The sequence below is a fragment of the Gavialis gangeticus genome, unplaced genomic scaffold (assembly GCF_001723915.1).
Source record: "Gavialis gangeticus isolate Ggan-Ray unplaced genomic scaffold, GavGan_comp1, whole genome shotgun sequence".
Classification (NCBI taxonomy): domain Eukaryota; kingdom Metazoa; phylum Chordata; order Crocodylia; family Gavialidae; genus Gavialis; species Gavialis gangeticus.
In genome coordinates this window covers 49,368,955-49,386,023 of record NW_017729032.1, presented here as the reverse complement: position 1 = coordinate 49,386,023, position 17,069 = coordinate 49,368,955, and the positions used below count along the sequence as shown (strand labels likewise).

General features: G+C 44.0%; 1 protein-coding gene across 1 annotated transcript in view; it reads right to left on the bottom strand.

Annotated features, from left to right (window-relative positions):
• Window positions 1-17,069, bottom strand: part of LOC109302857 (WD repeat-containing protein 64-like) — a 125,282-nt gene that overhangs the window by 37,911 nt on the left and 70,302 nt on the right. The window contains exons 13-16 of the mRNA XM_019524755.1: window positions 11,021-11,264; window positions 7,259-7,364; window positions 2,308-2,459; window positions 815-917 (exon numbers count right to left, since the gene is read on the bottom strand). Of these exons, the coding sequence (XP_019380300.1) occupies window positions 815-917; window positions 2,308-2,459; window positions 7,259-7,364; window positions 11,021-11,264 (605 nt within the window). The remainder of the gene's footprint in view (window positions 1-814; window positions 918-2,307; window positions 2,460-7,258; window positions 7,365-11,020; window positions 11,265-17,069) is intronic.

Here is a 17,069-nt window from a genome sequence, read left to right as displayed (position 1 = left end):
TGGGGGGAAGGGGCTCCCTCCAGCAGGGCTGGGGGTGCAGCTATGGCTTGGGAGTGAAGGGCACCAGTAGGGCCAGGGGGCTGCAAGTCGCAAATGAGGAACATCAGCAATTTGCATTGTGCAAACTGCACGATGATGAATGTCACTTGGGAGTAATTGTGGGTCACATGTTGGTATTTCTGTTAATGTTTTCCTATCAATGCTGATTTCTGTCTTCAAAATTCAGACTGATGAGCTGCTTTAACATGTAATGTGTAATAAGTATTTTGGGGGCAAAATACTTGTGTGTTTTCTACTTAAGCTATTTACTGGATCGGAACTGGCAACAATGTTTACAAACGGGTCCTGGTACAAAAGAGGTTGGGAGCTGCTGGACTAGATGACCTCCTGAGGTCCCTTTCAACCACTGGCAACACATAGGGGGTGCGCATACATGCCCCGAGATTGGCCATGCACTCCTTGAGAGAAGCGCCCGTGGCACTTCTGGGTTACCTCCAGCACTTCCACCGATGGCAGTGATTGGCCGTCGGGGGACACCCCCCAGTTGACAATCAGGTGCCGGGGGACCCCGCAGTTTTAGGAGGCACCAGTCACCCATGCTTCCAACCCTAATTTCCTATGATTCTAATAGTCAAATCAATTAAGATGTCACTGTAATAACATGAGAAGATTAACTCCCTTTAAAATATTTTACTGACTGCAGATTAGATAGTCTAATGGTGATGGGCACATTAAAAATGCACAAGTTAGAGACAACAAACACAGGCCATACTGTCAGCAACTATTTCCTTTGTGTACCAAAGCTGCCACTTACAGATCCTTCTGAGCAGCTCACCACGTGCTTAAACTCTTTGTTGTACTTGCAGCACAGAACTGGCTCCTTATGAGAAACGACCAAATGGGGCTCTGGAGGAGGCCTGTTTTATGGAAAAACAAACTAAATAGCCTATGCTCCATTGTCACAGTCACTGTGTATCAATAGCTGACAACTGGTCTATACTAATGCAATAGAGCTCATACAGTAGGAATTAACTTCATGAGTACTATGGAAAGCACAATAGCATTAAATATTTCTATTCTATTATGCTTGAGTAAATATAACATGTACATGATTATATATAATATTGCATTCTATTCAGGGTGGATTTGATTGGTCAGGAAGCTTCAATTTAAGCATTGTTTTCTACAAAAAAGTGCATTTGTGTCGTTTTATATCCTTTATTCATTTAACGTCTTGAAAATTTGCACTTTTAAAGAAGGCAAGGGCTTGATTGTGTGCACAAACTTGTAGAGAGACAACAGGGCTCATGGGTGGATAATCAAGTCCATTATCTCTCCTCTCCATATACTGCTGTTTAATAAGGATGTTATCTCTGGAGACAACAAACTCTACCTATGCCTGAAGAAGGGAGTTTGTGCCCCAAAGCTTGGAAAGTACAATTTTTCTAACTATTTAATTGGTCTAATAAAAGATATCACATCTACCCAAATAATCTTGTCTGCCTATGATCTCTGGAGACAAATCCACAGTTTGAGAACTGAAACTAAGCATCACAGAGATGCTTAATGGGATCTTCCAGACTGAGCCCTGAGTCCCATTGGGTAGAGTGGCTTTCTTTAATCTTTACTAATCTATAGAAGAACCTCTGGGAACTCCATAAGATTGGGCCCCTAACATAATCCATGATCTGCTGTGATTTATTTTTAACATTTCTAAAAAGGTTACATGAATATATTGTCTCAAACAGCATATAATTAGAAGTTATAATCCCTATTCCATGATGACATCTTTAAACTTTAACATATCTTAAATTAAAACTACCTTTATATAAGTTTTTTAAAAGCATCTTAACAAAGGATATGATTACATTAAAAATCATTGATTTTTATCCACCCTGATTCTATCCTATATTCTATGTTATTAATTGTTTCTAATTTCTCCATGCTAGCCAAAGGAGCCAACGTAATGCCACAAGTGTCACTTACAGGCAGTAGAAGCAGGGGGAAGATGAAGAAGGCTTTTGTCTTCACATTCAGCACTGCCCCAGCTAGGCCAATTCAAGTGAATTTGAACCAGCCATGCAACCACAGTTGTCATTGATCCTCTAGGCTAGGAGCAAGTCTTAATATATAGGTAGGAGGGGAAAGGACCAAGAGTTCTGCACCAGCCTATTCCCACAAAGGGCAAACTTCTCCAATTGTCTTTCAATGCTCTAGAGTCTAGACACATACCCAACCCACCCACACTCCAAACTGCTGCTAAATGAGCTCAAAAGCCTTCCAACCAACGTAGGCTTGTGCTTCTACCTTAATCGCAGATGAAAAAGAGCGAGTGTATCCGTGGCGACATAAAGCGATCCGGTGCCTGGTATGTAGTGGCAGGCAGTGAGCTCCCCTTTAATTCCACTGCTTTTTGAGCAAGCTGTAAACAAGCAGCTGTGGTCCTCGATGTCCCAGATCTACAAAGAGAGATGCAACACAAACTGAAGGAAAAAAAAAGGAATAAGGCCATATTCTAATCTTAGTTGAGGATTAGGTGGCTGTAGAAGTGCTCTGCTGTGCTTCCCTTCCCATCCAAGTGGTACATGGCGCATTGGAATTTAGAACCCGAGTTCTGCCACATTCCTGCCGTATCAGGGCCTATTGGCATTTGGGCCCAAAAGGAAGCAAATAACTTACTTACTCAGGAAGTGTTGCAATTACATCTGAGGCTTTAAAAGGAAAGGACTTGAGCTGGGTTATTAAAAGATGTTAGCAATGGCCACATTAGAAAAATATACAATGGACAGAAGGAGGAATTCTGCTCTGGTATACAAAACATTTTTTCCACAAGCTTCAAAGGACCTACTCCCAATTTACAAAGAAGGCAATGGAGATAAGATTTTTTTTTTAAATTTCAATCACCACATTACCACAAACCCAGTCTGTACTGCAAGCTTAGCCATGGTGGATTCCTACATTTGGACTATCTGACGAGTGTGGTGCAGCAGTTTAAGTCACAAATGAGCTGGACCCATACATGATTTATGCAATGCCTCACTAGAGATAGCTCTACTAGTGCAGCTCTGCTTGAGTTTTAGCTACCAGCAGAGATGAGGCAGAAGAAAGCACAATATTCATGACAGCGTGAAACCACTGATGTAAATCTTAGCAAAGATGGGTCAGCTGTTTTCCTGGAATTCAAACCAATCTCCATATAATTAACTGGGTCAGGGTGTTTCTGATAGAGCCATAAAAAGCTACTTGGCTACTAAGTACTCTGAGTAAATATTTATAATATAGTGCATGGATTATTAATCAAACTGATTATCAGACTGATCAAACTGTCAACATTTAATTACAGCATATTTAGGAATTGTATCAATATAAAATCTATGTAATATAATAATGTAATTAGTATATAATAATATATAATGTAACTTATGGGCAAATATTAACATGCTATGATAGAAAAGTATAGGGAATAATATTTCATATACATATTAAAAATATTGGGAATAATATTTATATAACACTATAAAAAAGTATAGGGACTAATATTTCATGTAAATATTCAAAACTAAGAGGACTCCCCAATAATTAGATTTGATAAGTGGAAAATATATACGTTTGTTATAACTTTCCATGTATAGATATAATTATTAGAGGATCATCTTAAATTCATCCTCCTTCTCCCCACCACTGCTGCAGGCAGGAACAGAGGTAGTGGAGGGGCAGGCAGCAGCTGTGGCTCCAGCCCTAACTTTGGGTCAGGGCTGAAGCCACAGCAGCCCCCCCACTCCCATGTTAAACAAGGAAAAAGCTTCATCTTGGGATAAGTAAATGCAGTACATGTGATTTACATACAAATTATATGTGTATATTATTTCCCTATTATTACAGCATAGGTAATAGCATTTCTATACTACAGATTAGTGCAGTAGTATTTACTAGGTAGCTTGATATTAATTTCATCATTATATATAACATTTATTAAGAAATGTATCATTACAACATAATTCACTTTTGACTGATCTGGTGATCAGACTTTGGAGGAGGCTATGAAGAGATATGGTGACATCTCCATCCCTGGAAATTTTCAGTAGTAGTTGTACAAACATTTGGCTGGGATTTTTTTTTTCAGGAATTATCCTACCATAAGGTCCTTCCCACCCCTACTTTCCTATGGTCCTATGATTATCAGTTTGATCAATCACCCTGCCATTGTACCACTGACATTAAGAGATGGGAGCTTTGTGCAGAGGGCTGCTTTGGCATCCTGGACTGATATTTATCCTTCCCCCTCTAGACAAGCTATCTTTCTTGCTGCTGCTTTCCAGTCCAGTACTGGCTACATTTCACTCTCAGAAGGTACCAACTACCTATTTCAGGTCTCTGTAATATACTCACCACTGTGGCATCCAGTCATATGACATCAACGGGAGTTAACAGTGCTCAGCATCTGGCACAAGCAGATGTGCAGAGCTGACCTATTGCCCACCCCCACTTCCCTGAGGTCATTGAGAGTCTGCCTAATGACTTCAGAGGCTGCTGAATCTGACACACAGTTTGTCAAAGGGCTCCAAGATGAATGGTGCTGTGTAGAAACTGACTACTGTTATGCTCATGTATGAGCTAATTCCTCATTAGTGGATATCTACTAACGTCAGTGGACACAGCAGACTCCATTTAGCCTCATAACTAAGAAAAGGCTATGCATTTTACCCAGAGCATGTATTTATCAGAATTTAATGGGAACAATTAATCTCATCATGTACACACTGCTGTGGTACTAGCAGCCCTAAAACTGTTTGGCGCCCTTCACTTTTCAAGGTTTTTGTTTTTTGTTGTTTTTTGTGTGTGGGGGGGGTTATATTGCAACTGTTGTGCCTGCTATTAAAACAAGCAAACAAACACACAAAAATAAAACTATGGGAGAGTAGCTGTGAAACCAATGAGTTCCTATCATTTTTAAGGCTTTCAATGATAACCTTTGACAGCAGCTCTCTTCACAGTTTCTGGACTGGTAATGGAGAGTTCAATTGGTTATAAACTAGAGAGCACCAGAATTTATTACAATGTAAGCAATACACAACAAAATTGGGCCTGCATTGTATGTTGAAGTTCAGCAAATTAAGTACTTATCTGGTATGCATGTAAGTTGAGTATACTGTGCACCACAGATTAGCTTGGCCTAACATTTAAGGACAAGACATATTAAACATTGACATAAGGAAACAAATTAATCCTTGCATCATGTTTGTTCAATATTAGGCACAATGAACAACAGTTAAATCAAATAGGTAACAGTACATAGATACATGTTTGACACCAGATACCAACTTGGAGAAATATGGTGGAATCCTCTGTCAAGAAACAGGATGAACATAAAATCGCCAGAGCTTCAAAGCTATGAAGTATAGATTGAAATGTAGGGTTTTAAAGAAAGTTAATTTGCAGTGAAATAAGTCATTAAATTAATAATACTAGAATGCTTACTAATACAGCAGTCAGAAATCCAACCTTAGACTGGAAGCCTTAAATTTGAATAAATGTAAAAAGAGAAAATTACAATAATTATAATCAGGCAAGTAGGGAAGCTAACCTCCCCTTTCATTAAAGTTACTTAGCACTCCTTCTGATAAGAGGTTGTTTTCCATTGCTTACAACTTTACCAAACTAACTGTTTGGCCTTACATGAAGTAAAAAAAAATAATAATAATAATAATAATAATAATAATAAAAAAATCTTAATAAGATCTCAGCTAACACTGTAAAGCCATTTCTGAGAGTGAGTTTTGGAAAAAAACCCACTGCTTTTGCCCTTTAAAAAAATGCTATGGCCTTTTCATTGAAGAGACTCTTACTGCTTCAGGATTTGGAGCACAGACATGAATGTGGTAAGGGAGAAACTGTGTGTCAAGGATGTGTCTTTTGTCATGAAAATCCACCCAAATGTAGTGTCTTTATAAACCTCAAAACATAGCAAAAACAACTCAAACACCTGCTCAGTAGCGTCTTCTTTTCAGTCCCCTGAAAAATCAGCCCACAACCAGGCACATCTCATGGGGGCACTGAGCAGGATTTCCCTGCAATTGCAGTTCTAGACTCTTGTAGCTGTGATTGGACATCTGAACTGGGAGCAAAGAGCTTGTCTGTCCTGTGCTGTCAAGTAATACAGTCCCAGCAACAAGGGTGGAAGAAGGGGAGCAGGGAAGACAGGGAGTGAAAGTTGTTCAATTCGATTGTGAAAGGGGTAAGAGACAGACTTGTATGGCCTGCATATTGGAACATCAGTTGTAGTGGAGATGATTTGAGGCACAGACAGAAGTTCAGCTCCCTGGTCTAATTCATGGAGCTTTGCAGAAAGTGCTATGAATCAGACCAATCTTTCTGACCCAACAGACATTAGCTGTTGGGTCAGGAGAGTAGAGGAAATCGAGCTCCAATTTGAAGCCGATCCAGCAAGAGAGGTTACATGTTGACAGCCTCTTCCCCTCACCCTGCCCTCCCCTCCCACTGGTCTGAAGCTGTCTGAGGATGGGAGGATGACAGCACAGGAGGCAGGGCTGGGCTGAAGCAAGTCCAGTTGCCAGAGCAGACACGTAAATGACTAGAACTAAAAAATAGTGAGGCAGGGGAAAGGGAGGGGAGGGTAAAAGGGAAACCAATCTGATGGGGAGGGAGGAATTGAAAGAGTCTGAAGGAATTAGACTAGGAATTTGCAACCTTAATAAAAGGTCTTTTAATAAGTTGCCTATGCATAATTTACATTACACACACACTTGAAGGTAGGAACATTTTGGCAAATGAAGGGAACCTCCCACCCACCTCCAAGAATACCTACCTTAGGGCAGAACGCTAATGTCTGTTCTGTGTTACAAAATCATTTTTGAAGTACACCTACACTTTCAAAGCAGTAGATCTCTGTTAAAAGCTTTGGTATCATGTACCAAAATGTTTAAGAATGAAGGGGTTTGTTGCACTGAAAAGCTGACAGAACTTTTGGCTTACAGAAGCAGCAGCTAGAATTAGACTCTCTACATTCATCAGACAGTCAGATCCAAATCTCATGAAGTCAGTGAGAGGTTATTGACTTCAATTACAGCTGATCAGGTTCTATTTTTATACACACACACACACACACACACACACACACACACACTGCATTCACCTTGTTTAGCTTCATTGTTATAGAACATATTGAGAGATCTTATTTCCCCATAAAGAAAGAGAGATTGAAGGCAAGATATTGGACAGATGCTGCCCAGACAAAGACCTTAAGAGTGTTGTCTGTGGACATGGAAAATATTCTGGCATCTTCTTCAGATACATAGAGGTAAAAGATTGGTGCCATGTGGCTTCTGAGCATTCCTGTTGGTCGTCTGAAATTTAAATAAAAACAGGTCAAGATTTAGCAGTTTCAAACTAATGATTTATAAAACAAAATAAAAGTAAATGGGCCAGAATCTATAATACTTGTTTGTTTGGAAGAAGTGGTATTTTGTGTTTTGTTATGAAGACCTACATATTGGAGGGGGAATTTATTAATATAAGCCATGTGGAATGATAGCACCCAAGTTCAACTTTTCATGCCAACTAATTTAGTCTCACTTTTGGTTCCCCTTTCTGCATCCATCTTATGTTTCATCTTTCATACTTAAATTGTAAACTCTTTCGGCACATCCACACATGTAGGCACATGCGCTTGTAGCAGCTCAAATAGAAGCAGTACAAATTTTAGCTGGGGCTTTTTGCCTCAGTGCATGTACTTGAACACGCACTTTGTTGTGAAGCAAATTGTGCCACTTGGGGCAAAATAAGCTTGCCTGGCTCCTCCCAGATCTGCAGCCAGGGGAAGCTAGAGCCTGGGGCCAGCACCTGTGCTGTCCCAGCAGTATAAAAAGCTGCCCCATCCTGGTCCCATCAGTACAAAAAGCCACCTTGGCAAGTAGCTCAGGGCTACTTGCTCTTGGGAGCTTCTGGGCCCGGCCAGTTGGTACCTGGGGACACCACCCCTTGTTGCAGCTGGACTGCTGAAGGAGCCCTGAAAGTTCCCTGCACCCTCTATCCACTGCAGCAGTCTGGCAGTGGGGGCTGCTGCCTGGCTGTGACCTGCTGCGCACCTGCCAGACTCGGACAGGGACTGCAGAGCCAATAGAGGCATCTGCCCTTCTGGGCCAGCTGCCAGTGGGCTGTGGCTGCAGGGTTGGCCTTTGACACTACTGCCATGTGTCCCCTGCCCAGCCATCTGGGCAGCTATTTCCCGGAAGATGTTTCCAGTGTGGTGGCCTGCTTTGAACTGTCAAAGCATGTCCTCCTGGCCTCAGTTGGCTAGGAGGTCAGCCACCTCCAGCTGGGTCCAAGGTGCCACCTCTGAGCAGGCAGGGTCCTGCCACTGGCCTCCCTAGCAGGAATTCTGGTGTTCCCTACTGGAAAACTGAAAAATCCCTGATAAAAAAAATGCCTAAGTCACTCTGTAAAATACCCTGAAATCCATCCTCCTCCATGATTAAAACAAAGATCACTATATTATATACACAGAAAGACAGACCACTTGGGCATGTTTTATTGATATATCTACTATGTTAAAGCAATTTGGACAACTAACAGTGTCTCTATCATCATAAAACATATAGGTATTTAGAATTAATTTTATTATAGCCCCCCCACAAGGGGCCAAATGGCCCCAGCAGGGGATACAACCCCTCCCTGCAGGGCCTACATGCCCCAGCCCAGCTGCGCAATTGCTGCCACGCCTGGCCCCATCCACTGCCAGCTCCTGCAGCCCTCCCCTCCCCACCCCATGGCAGCACAGGGCAGCAGGGCCCAGGCTGGTGCCACTGGGGCTGTCCCCCTGCCCCGCGCTGTGCAGGCGGGGCCCCCATGACCCTGACAGCAGCTAGAAGTGAGGTGAGTGCTGGGTGGGGTGAGGTTTGTTTTCATTCATTTTTTTGTTTTTGTTTTTTTTAATTGTGGGGATGCTGGGGTGTGGCCAAGCGGGGAAGGGATATGGAGACTGGGGGAACAGGTGGGGCCGGCAGGGGTCCCCTCCCCCCTCCTCCAGCCCCCCCAACCCCTTACTTACCAGCACTGGAAACCTGCTGCTGGCACACTGCCTGTCCTGCATGGGCAGGCAGGGTGCTTCAGCACCAGGGTGAGGGCCAACCAAAGAGATGCTCTGGGAGCCAGAACGTCTCTGTGGAGGACCCAGCCTCCAGTTGCCCTGCTTTTTGAGTCTTTTTTTTGATCCCTGGATATCCAGGGGTCTAATTTTGCGCACCCCCCCACTGCAAACTTGTAGCGGGGGGAACCTTTTCCCATTCCCGCACATGCAGGCTCATCTGGATGCATCCTTTGGGGGCAAAGACTGTTTTTTGTTGTTCTGGGTCTGTATAGCACTTCACACATTGGCAACTTGGTTCTTCAATGGGGATCCTCAAAAACTGATAACAATGATTATTTGTAATGCAGCAAAATGGACTTCCAGGACCTGCCCAGATAGTGACCTTCAGAGAACTTTGCAGGTTTGAGAACTTAGGAGACAAGCAAAACTTCAACCCAATTTTACATACAAACAGTTCTTATTAGCTCATGACGGCTTATAAACATTCCAACTTACAGAACCGCTGTTACTGCACCAGTTATGTGCAACTTCCATTAACTAAAATAAGACCATAATAACTGCCATTTACTAGGTCAGCCCATAGCACCGTCTTGCCCAGCATCCTGTCACACAGGGGCAGAGAGTGGGTACTGAGAAGGAGAGTGAACAGGGCATGACCAAGGGTTTTTTCCACTCTTCCTCTTTCACTTGCAGTCTCTAGCATTGAAAAATCTAGGCAGTTCCGACTCAGAAGCTGTAGCCCTAATTCCCATGATCAATAGCTACTGAAGCCCTTTTCCTTCAAGAATTTGTCCAATCCTTTTTTGAATCTGGTTAAACTGTCAACTTCACAACCATCTGGCAATGAGTTCCACACTTTCATGGTAAGTTTAAAATTAACAAAAGGAAGCTCTCTTTCACACTGCTTCCTTTTGTTAATTTTAAACTTATTACCTACTAATTTCATTTTGTGACCCCTAGTTTTTGTACTGTGTGGAGATACCAATTAATAAATCCCTATTTACTTTCTCTTCACCGTTTAGTGTTTTGTAAGCCCTTGCCATATCCCGCCTCAAGCATTTCTCTTCTAAACTGAATAGGCATAGCCCAGGGCAGGCAATTATTTGGGCCCATAGCCACATAGGCAGTTCTAGGGAGCTGCCACGGCCCAGTCAGCAACCCCCTCTCCCCAACAGCTTGGAGCCCATGCACCCTGCAGCTCCTCAACAGTGCACAGCCCCAACCCTGCACCATTCTGCCTTTCTAGGCAGCCCAGGAGGTGGCAGTGGCTATTTCTGGCTGCCACCACCACTGGCCCCAGCCCCGTGGTATTGGTGGTGACCCACATGCACAGTTCTGACCTCGGCCCACCCCATGCCTGCTGCAAACTCAGCCTGACAGAGTAGACCAGCTCTGGACCAGCCAGAACCAGCATACACAGCCCCAACCCATGCCTACTCTGGACTCACCTGCCCACGCTGAACAGTGGCAGCAGCAGCCAGGCAGAAGCTGCTGCTGGGCCAAGCACAAAAGTGTGGAGCTGCCCCAGCCCCATGGTGTGCCCAAGGGGCAGCAGGATGCACCATGGGCTAGATAATACCTGGGCCAGGCAGAACCAAGGGACCCGCTGTGGGCTAGAAAAAGTCCTTCCGCGCAGTGGGTCTGGCCCACAGGCCGTATTTTACCCACCCCTGTATTAATGTGCATATTTTTCTTAAGAGTAAGGGAAACTTATTTCTGTGTGCATGCATTAGTGCTCACACATGCTGGTACTATACATTGTGCAACAAAACCATTTCTACCAGTTCAAACCTATTCTGAGGACATTTATGATTTTCTTCTCCATATACTTGCTTAGCTGATTCTTACCATCAAGAGCTGCTTGTCATTAAGGTGTGCTTCCTTTGCAACAAGTATGCTCGAACACACTCTAACCTGGGCATGTAAGGATTCCATAGCCGGATAATCCGATCCATGCCTCCGGTCACTAGAAGGTTGTATTTTTTGCAGAATGCAAATGTTTTCACTCCCTTGTAGATGCGGAATACTGTCTGATCACCTTCAGCTCTCCTTGTAGGGACACTGGGGATCATCCGTCCTTTTTTCCCCCTTGATTCTTTTGCAGAATCTTTTATTTCTTTCATCTGCTGTTCAACATTGGTTGCCCCTACAATACACCCTAAAAATAAAAGGATAAACTCACTTAGAGCTGGTTGAAGTTGTCACAGCCAATGCAGTTCCTGCCATCTCGCAAATATCAGGCACTATCAATTCTCAGTTCCAGGAAATTTCTCCCAACAGTCATTTCACATTTGTTGTCATGCTGTTGCTCCCTTTTAGCATTACTTCAGCTGCCTCTGCGGGGGAACCTTCAGATCCTTGTAAAACCATGTTTCCCATTTGCCAAACACAGAGATAAGCCAATTCCTTCCAGCCCCTGAACTATTTTGCTGACCTATTCTGAAATTTCTCCAATCTGTTAACTTCTTTCTGGCCAAGGAAGCCAGAACTGAACTCAGTGTTTCAAGCTCTATGCTGCTTGTACCATGCCACAACATTTCAGAGGGGCACAGTGTCTGTGCCAGTGCTTAAACACATGGAACATGAAAATGCACCAGGGATGAGAGGGAAGAGATACACGCAGGGGTGAAACCAGGATTTGACAGACATGAGTGCAGCAACAGCCACCCTCCCAGCCACCTCCTCCCCATGCACCCGAGTGGGAAAACTGCAACACTGGAGCCTCTGGAGACTTTTTAAACTCCCCAAAGCAGGTAATAAACCCCCACTTTCATTCTCAGAGGCACATCCCTTTCCCTCCCCCGAACCTCTGCCTACTGCTACTACTTTTTCTGCTGTCCCAGGCCTAGGAAGTTTCAAAGCCCTTCATGCCCATTCCAGCTGAGCTACAAAGGGGCTGGGCTCAGCTGGAACAGGGACAGTGGTAGCAGTGGAGATGGGCAGGGGTGCATTTCTCCACCCTGCCCAGTCCCCCTCAGGAGCAAACACAGGAAGGGGGAACTGCTTGCCCATTGCTTCTGCTGCTGTCACTGTTCCCAGCTGAGCCCACGATGTACAGCCTGGCTGGAACAGGCGGGAATGGTTTTGAAGCTTCCCTGTCCCCAGAACAGCAGGAAAAGCAGTAGCAGTAGGTGGAGGAGGGGGAAGGGAAGGAGAGGGGGCCTGCCTGTAAACACTTCCAAGGGAAGTGGTGCTGGCCCCTACCCTGGGGTCTTTAAGAAGAGGCTGGATGCCTACCTGGCTGGACTCATTTGAGTCCCATTTTTGTTTTGGGGTTTTGTTGTTCTCCCGCCCTGGCGGGGGGGTCGGGCTAGAAGATCTACTAGGTCCCTTCCGACCCTAAATCTATGAAACTATGAAGGAGAAGGGATTATCTGCTTTGGAAACTTTTTTTTTTAAAGCCTCCAGGGCTCCCGGGGTGTGATCTACTCCAAAAAGGAGGGAGGAGGGGATGCAGTCATCCCACTGCACCCCCTCTGGATCTGCCTGTGGATACAAATATAAAGAGGAAAGATACAAGAAGGTATAAGTGCAAAGCAAGCAACTCTGAGGCCGCATTACTATTGTTTTTACAATACTACTTTCAAGGTTTATTCCCAACAGGAGTCAGAAGAACAGAAAATAGAATTGCCCGTGCCAGAGGGCAAAGGTGGCCAGAAATGCAAAAACAATGGTGTTCTAGTCCTCCTTTCCTCTCCAATATCTAAACTGAAAGAGGCTCTAGAAAATGTAAAGAGTTGCATTTAAATGGAAAGGGAATGTGTTGCTGCAGAGAGCATTCTGCCATTGGTAGGTTCAGATTAATGATCCATTATTTTTTCACCTCAAGCTCTGTACATGGCCCATCTGTGATCTACTCAGAAAATAAGTTCTTGATGAGGATTAAAAGAAATGGGTGTGGATGGCTATAGCAAAAGCAAAGAGAACTTCTCTGGTCACTGTGCCAGCATCACCTATTCTTGATTATGTGCATCTATAGTCCCATGTCATAAAACTGCCAGTACCATGATGGTGCAAGTATTAGACAAAGAATGTGTTTGGGCTGAAAAAATAACCTTTTTGACATTTACTGATTGCAATGTTCTACCCCATTTTCTTCTCTTAAAAAACAGATAACAACATTTCTCTAACAGCAATGGTAGGTAGTAGATAATACTTGTACTTTCTATTGAGACTATTGATGGAAGCTACTATTAAAATGTGGCACTTACAGCACAATTATAAATTAGGCTGGGAAAAAAAATTTAACTGAAACAAAAATTCACCATAAACAGTATGAAATCTCCCTGAAATGCACCAAATCAGTTCTTAGTGTCATCTGCTTGTCCTCCAGCTCTTGAGTACATGAAATCTAGATAAGCCGAGAAGGACAAATGCTCAAGTCAGGCAGGGGTTGCTTCAGCACTGCTCACGTGGCTAGAGAATTAAGATACTTGGTTAAGAAACTGAAGTAAAAGGGATTTTCATTACAAGTGAGTTCTGGGGCACTGGGCAACAGTACTGGGTATTTCAAGATGAAAAATTTAGGGACATTTTGCATCAAAGTAATTTCTACTATTTCTAGGGGTCTATAAAAAAAGTATAACATATGGGGTTAAAACCATTACCATAGAAACTTGGAGGGATTTTTATAGTTGCTTATTGAACTAACAGAGGTTCAGATTGATAAGATGGTTATGTTTAAACAGTTACTATGGAAACCAAATGTGAACTAGAGGAGGTATGAGCACCCACCACTTTCATTGACAGATAATGATCTATGCTGCAGTAGGGAGGGCCCAATTTAGGTCGGTAGGTGGGGAGAAAAATACCTGTAGACAAAGCTTAGTATTTGTTCTCCATTATGCTGAAAAGGAGAATTTTGCTGTATTAGATGACTGGGGGTATGTAAGCACTTCTTTGAATATTGGCAAAACTCCACTCATGTGTGTTCAGAAAAGAGCCTGTTCCCATTTGCACTGAATCAATGGGATTTAGAAGGTTATTCTGGTCATAATTCACATATTGAGGTGTTTTGCAGAACTGGAGTCTCTGAAAGGTGCTGAAGAGCTGTGTATCCTTTGCTCAACCTACGAGATATACATATGCTCCATATCTCCTAGGGCCAGAAATGTAAGTGATCTGAACTAGCAGTCAACAAAAACAACAATCCTTCAGTCCTAGTCATAGCCAGCTCTGGATTTCTGTGTCAACATATTTTTCTCATTGCACCTACCATTTCGTCTCAGGATTTGAGAACACACTTGAAAACCAGTGCCCATGGAAGCAGCAGCTGGGGAACAGGGAGCTCCCTACACCCCAGCTGCACATACTGCTTCCTGGTGCAGGGCCCAAGCAGCTGGGAGTTCCGGGGTCTTCAGCTACATGTGCAGCTTCAAAAAAACAGCTTTGCCCTGCAACTCATGGGACAGCAACAGGACAAGACTCCTACCCATGCCAGAGCTTGCAGTAAGGGGCTCCTTCGGTGCTGGCAGTTGGCAATGGCATGAATGGAGTTTGAGGAACTTTGAGGGTGGGGCATAAAATTCTTCAAACCCCAATTATACCACCATCTTAACATCTGTCAGCAGCCAAAGTTTCATCTAGGTTCAAAACAATTTTTCTTTTCTTGTTTTTAATTTATTTAGTATAAATAAAGAGGGATGGAGGAAAAAAAGTCAAAATAAAAAAATGAAACATTCTGAAATTACTGAAATAAAGCACGTTGAGACTGACCTGATCTGATTCCCCTCCCCCAGGCTATCAGGTTCACAAACATTTTTTCAAGTTTTTAAGGGTTTTCAAATTTTTAATCACATTTCAGGACAGGACAATTTTAACTAACTTGTGTGGGATGGGAAAATCTATTTTCTGCCCATCTCTGGGTAACTGTCATGATCTGCCTTACACCAAAGGTGAGAACAGATAATTTAATACTTTCTGGCCTAAAAATCTTTCACTCTGTATGGATTTTGCTGCATAACACAACTGTGCTGCATAACTTCTGTAAAAGCAAGACTGCTCAGCAGATAAATTTATACCCTTTTGGGAGGAACAATGTTCTCAAATGGTGCAGAACCAGAACTATTTGAGCATAAATAAGATGGATGTACCTTTACAAATGCCTTGCACAGCAAGGCAATCTGTGGTTCTGCTCATTAGACCCATGTATAACACATCACAAAAAAAAGGCTTTGCTTATTGTGCTTCCAGCTGGAACAAGGTGAAACCATTGGCAGCCTCTGAAACTTGTTCTTGTGCAGCTTCCTCCAGTTGCCAGGTGAAATATGTAAATGTAAAAGGGAATGGGATAGCTGAACAAATCTCACAGGCTCAAATGCATTACAGGCTCTTGGCAGATTTTTTTGAGTCCAGAGGAACAGGAACACAGCAGTGCAAGCAACTTGCTTCTTCCACTCTGCCAGCAGATCCAGAGCCAGCAGGTTCAGTTGCAAGGTAGGTGGGCTAGTCAGGGTGGGGCTCCCAAAGTAGGAAGGTGGGGAGAAGCGGAAGATGCATTGCTTGGTGCCTCTTCTGAATGGTCCCAAGTGGCATTTTAAAAAGTTGCCCATCTCAATTGCACAGCTGGCCCTAGGACTGCAGAACACAGTTGTGGAAGGCAATTCTGACCATGCCTTTTTTGTGCAGAGGCTTATCTGATTCAAACTGAAAGGTGGATCTCGTGGCTAGGGACAGACACTCACAGAGCCTGAGCCTGAATTGAATCAATCTTTGCAGGTTAGTCTAACCTGACTAGACTGAACTGGTTTGAAACTGGACAGACATTCTCTCTGAACTGAGGAAATTTAGGTACATGCCTGCAGTGGCTCAGGCTAGAAGCCAGGAGGCCCTAGGGAAGCCCTCCCTTCCCTTCTGCAGAGAGCTGAGCTGAGGGGGGTGTGGCCAGGCACCAGCAGGGCTCTCTTATGAGGGATGTCTGCCTGCACAGTCCCAGGCTTTTCCACACTGGCTGCTTCAGGGGTGGGAGTGTTACCAGCCCACAGCCAGCACTCTGAGGCAAGGGTGGGGGAATGTAGTGCATGCATCTGTTGATGATACAGAGCTTTTCAATCTCCCTCCTTGCTTTGTCATATTGTCTGCAGCAAACTGACAGGCAAGCCAGCCAGTGGGGGCGGGGGAGGGGCAGCTAATAAACAGTCTTTATCACCAAGGCTGCAACTGAACTCCAACTAGCTTCAAGCATCAAGTACAATAAAAAGTCCTTTTTCAGATATGTGGAGAGCCGGAGGAAAAGCAAGGGCAACATTGGACCCCTGCTGAACCAGATGCGGCAACAGACAACTGACGCCCAGGAAAAAGCCAATCTATTAAATGGGTACTTTGCGTTGGTCTTTCGTCAGTCCGCCTATGTCCACCACAGGGCAGGGAGGTCCAGGTGAGGGAGATCCCCTGCCCTCCATCAATGCTGACCTTGTGAAGGAACACCTTGAGAGGCAGGATACCTTCAAGTCAGCTGGCCCTAACAATCTACAACCCAGGGTACTCAAGAAGCTGGTGAGCATCATAGCCCAGCCCCTGGCATGGATCTTTGAGAACTCCTGGTGCTCTGGTGAAGTGCCTGAAGACTGGAAGAAGGCCAATGTGGTGCCAATCTTCAAGAAAGGGAGGAAAGTGGATCCAGCAAACTATAGGCCCATCAGCCTGACTTCTATCCCGGGGAAGGTCTTAGAAAAGTTTATTGAAGAGGCCATCCTTAATGGACTGGCCGACACCAACATCCTGAGGGATAGCCAGCACGGGTTTGTTGCAGGTAGGTCTTGCTTCACCAATCTCATTTCCTTCTACAACCAGGTGACCTATCACCTGGACAAGGGAGAAGAGATTGAAGTCATATATCTTGACTTCAAAAAAGTTTTCGATTTGGTATCCCATGATCACCTTTTGGCGAAACTGGCCAATTGTGGCCTTGGGTCCACCACTATCCACTGGCTGGGAAATTGGCTCCGTGGTCTGACCCAGAGGG